The 6,356-nt window shown below is 45.4% G+C and overlaps 2 protein-coding genes across 2 annotated transcripts in view; both read left to right on the top strand.

Annotated features, from left to right (window-relative positions):
* Positions 1 to 3,723, top strand: part of ZNF343 (zinc finger protein 343) — an 11,826-nt gene extending 8,103 nt beyond the window's left edge. The window contains 3 exon segments of the mRNA XM_023536973.1: positions 639 to 809; positions 811 to 1,679; positions 1,682 to 3,723. Of these exon segments, the coding sequence (XP_023392741.1) occupies positions 639 to 809; positions 811 to 1,679; positions 1,682 to 2,040 (1,399 nt within the window). The 3' untranslated portion in view covers positions 2,041 to 3,723.
* On the top strand, positions 2,200 to 3,723 carry LOC111746083. Its single transcript, XM_023536970.1, has 2 exons — positions 2,200 to 2,533; positions 2,865 to 3,723. Exons 1-2 carry the CDS (start codon positions 2,225 to 2,227, stop codon positions 3,420 to 3,422), a joined length of 867 nt encoding a protein of 288 aa, XP_023392738.1. The 5' UTR covers positions 2,200 to 2,224; the 3' UTR covers positions 3,423 to 3,723.
* Positions 3,724 to 6,356: the final 2,633 nt, after the last annotated feature.

Genomic DNA, 6,356 nt, shown 5'->3' with positions numbered 1-6,356 from the left:
TCATAGTGATGGGATTGGTTTGGGCACAAGGTGCCAGAATCCTTTCTTGTCCACTGCTGAATTCACAATACTCAGTAGAAAACCTAGCACTTAGAAACTTCTAATAAGTGTTTGTGATGGGCAACCTGAAATTCAGATTTTTTTCATACACAGTCTCTTTAACCTCTGTTTCATATACTATTTCCTATGTTTGGGAGACCACCAGACTGAGTGACGTTTTATGTGTATCAGTCTTTTTTTGTGTAATAAGAGAAGTCATGAAGGAGATTTCCACATAGGTCATAGAGACTATTACCTCCAAGTAGAACAGAATTGTGGACAGTATATATTAATGTGAGTGTTCGTGGCCTAGATGATTTACTAGAAAGAAAAGGCTGAAAGTATTGAAGCTGCTTGCAAAGCAGAATGTTTACTTTAAAGGCGCCTAGGCTGAGTGACATGTAACATGTTTTTGGTGTGGATTTCCTGGATTGCAGTAGAAAATGGAATGTGTAGAAATGGAATGTAAGGGAATTATCGATGGAAAACAAATATCGATAACAGGTGTGGTAGGAAGACACTCTCTGTCCTAAGACAAGGCGGAACAGCCCAGCAACCCTACTTAGGGCTTCTCTAACTGAACACTCTCTCTGCAACAGAATCAAAGCCAAAACTAGACTCCTTTCCTCCTGCCTTCTGGCTTCCTCTCAGCCACTCCTCAGCCAACATGTGCTTCAGATCTTCTCGGGCTTATGTGACTTTCATCCAAGGAATTCTGGCCAAGGGCATCAGGAGCACAAGTTTTCTGCTCAAAGCTGCTGGAGTGAAAACAGAAGGGCAAGAGAAAGAAGGTGGCTGTAGACCCCAGTGTGTGAAGACAGAGGAGAGAGAGACCTCAGGCACATTCCCCAGCCCACCCCGAAGGCGGTCAGCAAGTTCTAGAGAAGGCAGAATGGTGGAAACAGAGCCTAACTTAGCCCAAATGGTAAACACTGGGCAAACAGACAAAGGAGTGAAGGAATTAGAAACCCTGAGATCTGGAGCAGTCAGCTGTAGTGAGCATGAACTAGACTGTAGCCTGAAGTCAAACTTCATTACAAACCAGGTGACCCTCTCAGCGGAGAAGCCCTATGTTTGCAGGGAGTGTGGGCGAGGCTTTAAAGATAAGTCAAACCTCATCAGACACCATCGGACACACTCAATGGAGAAGCCTTATGCGTGCGGTGAGTGTGGCTGAGGCTTCAGCCTGATGGCAATCCTTATTAATCACCAGAGGAAACACTCAGGAGAGAAGCCGTATGTGTGCAAGGACTGTGGGCAAGGCTTCAGCCAGAAGTGCAACCTCAACAGACACACAAGAACACATTCAGAACAGAAGCCTTATTTGTGCAGGAACTGTGGCCAGAGCTTTAGAAATAATTCAGTCCTCCTTAGACATCGGTGGACTCACTCAGGGGAGAAGCCCTATATTTGTCAGGAGTGTGGGCAAGGCTTCGGTGAGAAATCATACTTCATCTGACACCACAGGACACACTCAGGGGAGAAACCTTACATGTGCCTGGAGTGTGGACGAGGATTTGGTGATAAGTCAACCCTGAGAAAACACCAGAGGATTCACTCAGGAAAGAAGCCCTATGTTTGTCAGGAGTGTGGGCCAGGTTTCAGCGAGAAGTCATCCTTCGTCAGACACCAGATGACACAGGAGAGAAACCTTACGTGTGCCTGCAGTGTGGACGAGGATTTGGTGATACGTCAACCCTGAGAAAACACCAGGGGATTCACTCAGCGGAGAAGCCTTATGTGTGCAGTGAGTGTGGCCGAGGCTTTAGCCGGAAATCCTTTCTCCTCATTCAAGGGACGCACTCGGAGGAGAAGCATGTTTGCAGGGAGTGTGCGCGAAGCTTTAGCTACAAGTCAAATGTCATTAGCTACCAGAGGATGCACTGAGAGGAGAAGCCTTGTGTATGCAAGGATCATGGGCAACACTTTAGCAATCAGTCAAACCTCATCTTACACCAGAGAGACACCTGGGGAGTAGTCCTGTGTGTACGGAGTGAGTGAAGCTGAAGAGAGTGGATTGTAAGCTTGACAAGGTCCTTATAGTCTGTGAGGGCAACCAAGGGTTACCTCACCTCTGCAAACTCCTTCTGAGAAAAACAAAGTACGAATGTAGCCACAGGCAGGCAAACAAGCTGAAGGTCACGATAAGACATAGCTTGGGAAAAGTAGAAGAAACAATGTCGTTATGCCTGAGGGAAACTGTTTATGCCACCTAGTATGTTCTTGTATAAAAGCAGCTTACAAAATTGAACTGCGCCATTGTCCACCATCAGTGGGCGGTGGACCTCCTGATCCCAGCTTTCTGTCTTCTTTCTTTTCTTTATGTCCCACTGTTCCCACTCAGGTATATTTTCCAGAGCTGCGCTGGACGTGGCAGGATTTACCACTTGCTGGACACGGCATGAAGCTTCAGAGATATGTCAGCTCTTATCAGGCACTGAAGACACATTCAGGAGAGGAGCCTTATGCATGCAGAGTATGGGTATCTCTGGCTGTAAGTCAACTCTCATTGCATAAGGAGGCCAAGGGTGGGAAGTATTGTGTGTTCAGGGTCTGTGCGTGAGTTGTTAGCTGTAAGTAAACATTTACCAAACATCCAGTGGCCAACTCTGGAGAAGTATCATGTGTTCTGGGAGTGTTGGGGGGCCTTGCAAAAGGACAAACAGGCAGGTATAAGGTGGCACACTCAGAAGGGAGCTGTGTGTTTGTAGGGAGTGTGGGCAAAGCTCTTGTGATCGGTCAGGCTTCTCATGCTGTAGGGAGAATCCTTATGTGTACTGTAGAGCTCTGCTCAGATAACCTTATCAGGACCAATACCCCTGCAGCTCCTGAAAACTGCTGCTAATGGCTACAGAGATGATTCTTCTCTAGGAGCTGCTCTCAACCACAGGGAACCGCACCTTCCTAAGGGGTGGCTCCTGACTAATGACGGATTGATATGGAGAGAAAAAACCTCACTCCTTGACTCGGTTGGGTCCAAAGGGTCATCTCAGATCCAGAGATGCCCATCAGACGATTATTTCTCAGCTGTAAACACATTGCAGGTATCTTCTTCCTCTGCTCAGTCCAGCCCTCAGTCTCCAAATAAACCACTCAATTCTCCGTGTCATTGTCTCTCCAGGGAATCTACTCTAAGACATCAGAAGTGTATAAGGACCATGGACACAGCTTTGGCCATATCACCCCTCACAAACCCCAGTGTATACAGAATAGAAGCTCTGTGTGGGCAGAATGGGCAAGGACTTAGAAAGAGTGCACCCCAGGATACAGCAGAGAACAGCTATATTGGAGAAGCTTTATATGGGCAGGGAGGGAGACTGAGACGCTTCAGCAATAGGTTACACCTCATCTTGCACCAGAGGACACTTAGGAAGAAGACATAGGTGGTCAGGGTTGGTGGGTGGAGCTTTATCCTAATGTCCCTCAACAGACCATGAGGACAATCTTGCCACTACAGACCACTGCCTTACCTCTGAGGGGGTTTCAGAAGTCTTGACCAGTTCTCTATATGAGAGTGAAGATGGCACTAACAACTAAATAGACTTTTTTCTCCCACTTTTTGTAATCAGATGGAAACGGTAGGTTTTAATTAAGTAATCAAAGAATGATCAACTTGTTTTATTTTTATACAATTCTTTTCCATGTTTTCTTGTCTTTTTCTAGTAAAATCTTTAATACGTTCAAGCTATGTATGTTAGTCTCTCATCTGTCTGGAAAAGAATTTACATTCACAGCCCAATTTCCCGCATGAATTCAACCCTTGAGAAAAAAATAAGTCCCAAATAAATCTAATAGATTTACTGGAACCTGAGCCTATGCATAGAGAGGAGGATCTAGGTTATGGAGACAATTCCAGCTGAGGGGAGGGAACTTCCCAGGGCTCCAAGGGCTGGGTTGCCTCTTCTAATTGATCACTCCCTTTGGCTTCTGTGAAAGTGCCCTTCCCTGGATTTTCCTCCTCTTAATCTCTGTTCATGTCTCTGCTGAATCCTTCTCATCCTCATCAAAGCATCACAGTTCCTTAATGGTTTGTTCACATTCTGCAGTTCTGGGAACCCTTTCAGCACACTCCCTCTTCACCTTTCCAGAACCCAGGCTCAGGCCCTTCAATCATGCTCAAACCGTTCTCCAATCATGGATCAGTGCTTTGGGCTCCTTAGGTACTCATAGGTCTAAACACTCTAAAACACAGCTCCAATGCCGTCTCCTGAGCCCTCCAGTCCTGCTAATGACACCCCACATCATCCCTCTACTGACTGGTCCAAGACAGCCTAGCCATACCCCAGCCATTGTTTATCAGCCCAAGGACCTGGCCCTTTGGCCACACCCTTTCCTAGTACTCCTCCCTCAGAGCCCAAATTGCCCAATTTGACAACTCTGTAGGCCCTGCTCTAACCTTCTATGTCTAGGGTCAATAACTTTTTGCTGGAGAAGGTCTGCCTAGGCTCTAGTAAATTTGTTTGCCCAGTTAAGGTTTTCAAGGTTCACAAAATCAGAAAAAGCACAGAGTAGTTTTGACACCCCATCAAAGGAAGGAGCAGTAAATAGTGTGAAGGAGTGACTGGCTCCAATGCTGACTGGCTCCAATGCTTCTACTCTCTCTCTCAGCCATGCAGTCAGCTGCCAGTGGGTCCTGAGTCAGGTCTGGAGAGGAAAAGGTGTCAGCACCCAGAGTGTGGGCCCCCACACTTTTGACACATGTTTCTTTGCCAAAACTATCTCTCTAACAACACTTTGGTCAGAAATGGAAGCCACAGAGGGAAAAATGTATGTGGGTATGAAGTCTCTAGGGTTTGAAGAGATGACCCCAAGTCCCTTTCCCATGTCCTGATATTGGTAGAGAAAAATGCAAACAAGAAGATCAGCACCTTCCTTTAAAAAAAAAAAAGGTATACCCGATTCAATATTCACTAATTTTAATCTAGAAGATGTTTTAGAGAATGGCCAAACACTCAACTGCCCTTTAATTAAAGAGAAGTTTGGAATAGGTTGAAACATGACCTTCTAGAATCCTAAAAAAAAATTCAGATTCCTAGAGTTCCATCCACCAGTGTTCTGAAGAGGATAAAAGCATTCCATTTCTGAGTGTTGGGGCAACAGTTGAGGACCGGAAAATCTCCCAAAACCAGGTTACACACAGGGACAGACAGCCTTTTCTCTCATCTGCTGCTGATATAGACAACAAGGACAGGTCCCAGATGACATCCTGCTCACTGGGCACAAAGGCAGAATTGGCTCTGCAGAACCCTCACTGCTGCTGGTCATCGATTCCCCTTTTACCAACTTCGTACTTCTTCTGGGAACTAGAAGGCTACTTTTTGGTGGGGAGGAAGAGAGCTTAGTGTTCCGGATCTTAATGCTATTTACAGTAGTTTTTGTTTGAGCTGGCTCTCTCATCAGTGTCTGTTTTAATAACCTAGAGTAAAAGCAGGGCCTGTGCCTTCCCCTATATCTAGAAAACACTGCCACTAAAAGAGGCTTACTTGTCTTTTGAGAGAGGAGCCCAACCTGCAAAAATCTTATCATTAATAATTTTGCAATTTCGGAAGTGTGTCTGACTAATGAAATTGTGAAAACATTTCAGATCAGATTTCCTGCTGAATATATTGGCACAGGAATTATCTGGGAGTTGAAATCTGAAAGAGATGATGCAGGGAAACTGAAAACTTAAGAGAAAGGCATGATGAGCAGTATTGACAGTAGGATAAATTTAGGAAGTCCGTAGTGTCGCTGTTGCCCAGATGAAATGTACGGGACAACTGTGGCGGTAGTAGTGTGGACTAAAAGAGAAGATAGACTTCGTAGGGTTTGTCTTCAAAGCACTTGGTGATTGCCTGGATGCAGAAGATGGGAGAGAATTTTAAATGACTCCCACAGACACGGCTTTCCAACAGTGGAAACAATTGCAAAAGATAAAAAGTTCTCATCACTCTCAAGAATCCAAGCAGAAAGCCAACATCGTCTCTTATCTGTGTTTTTCATAAGGATAAATAGAAGGTAGGTTGAATTGGCAATTCTCTTTTCCCCATTTGAGTCCTTCATTGTGCTGACCTATATGGTAGAATATGTTTGTGTGTATGTGGAATGGTGCCACTTATCAATCAATATATTGTCTCAGCTCCAAATTCACCTTTTGTTGCCTGATTTGTGAAAGTGGATCTACGCCCTTCAGAGTACCCCTTTCTCCTCCCCTTGGCCAGTGCAGTTTCTCCCTGCTAAATGCCTGCAGGACACAGCTTCCTCCACCGATTGGCCACCCTCTGTTTTCTCCAGCTCTCTACTTACGCAGTGGTGGCTTAGTTGGGAACCCAAACAGC

The sequence above is a fragment of the Pteropus vampyrus genome, unplaced genomic scaffold (assembly GCF_000151845.1).
Source record: "Pteropus vampyrus isolate Shadow unplaced genomic scaffold, Pvam_2.0 Scaffold7, whole genome shotgun sequence".
NCBI lineage: Eukaryota > Metazoa > Chordata > Mammalia > Chiroptera > Pteropodidae > Pteropus > Pteropus vampyrus.
The sequence above is the reverse complement of the archived record's forward strand: the minus strand, read 5'-3'. Positions and strand labels throughout refer to the sequence as shown.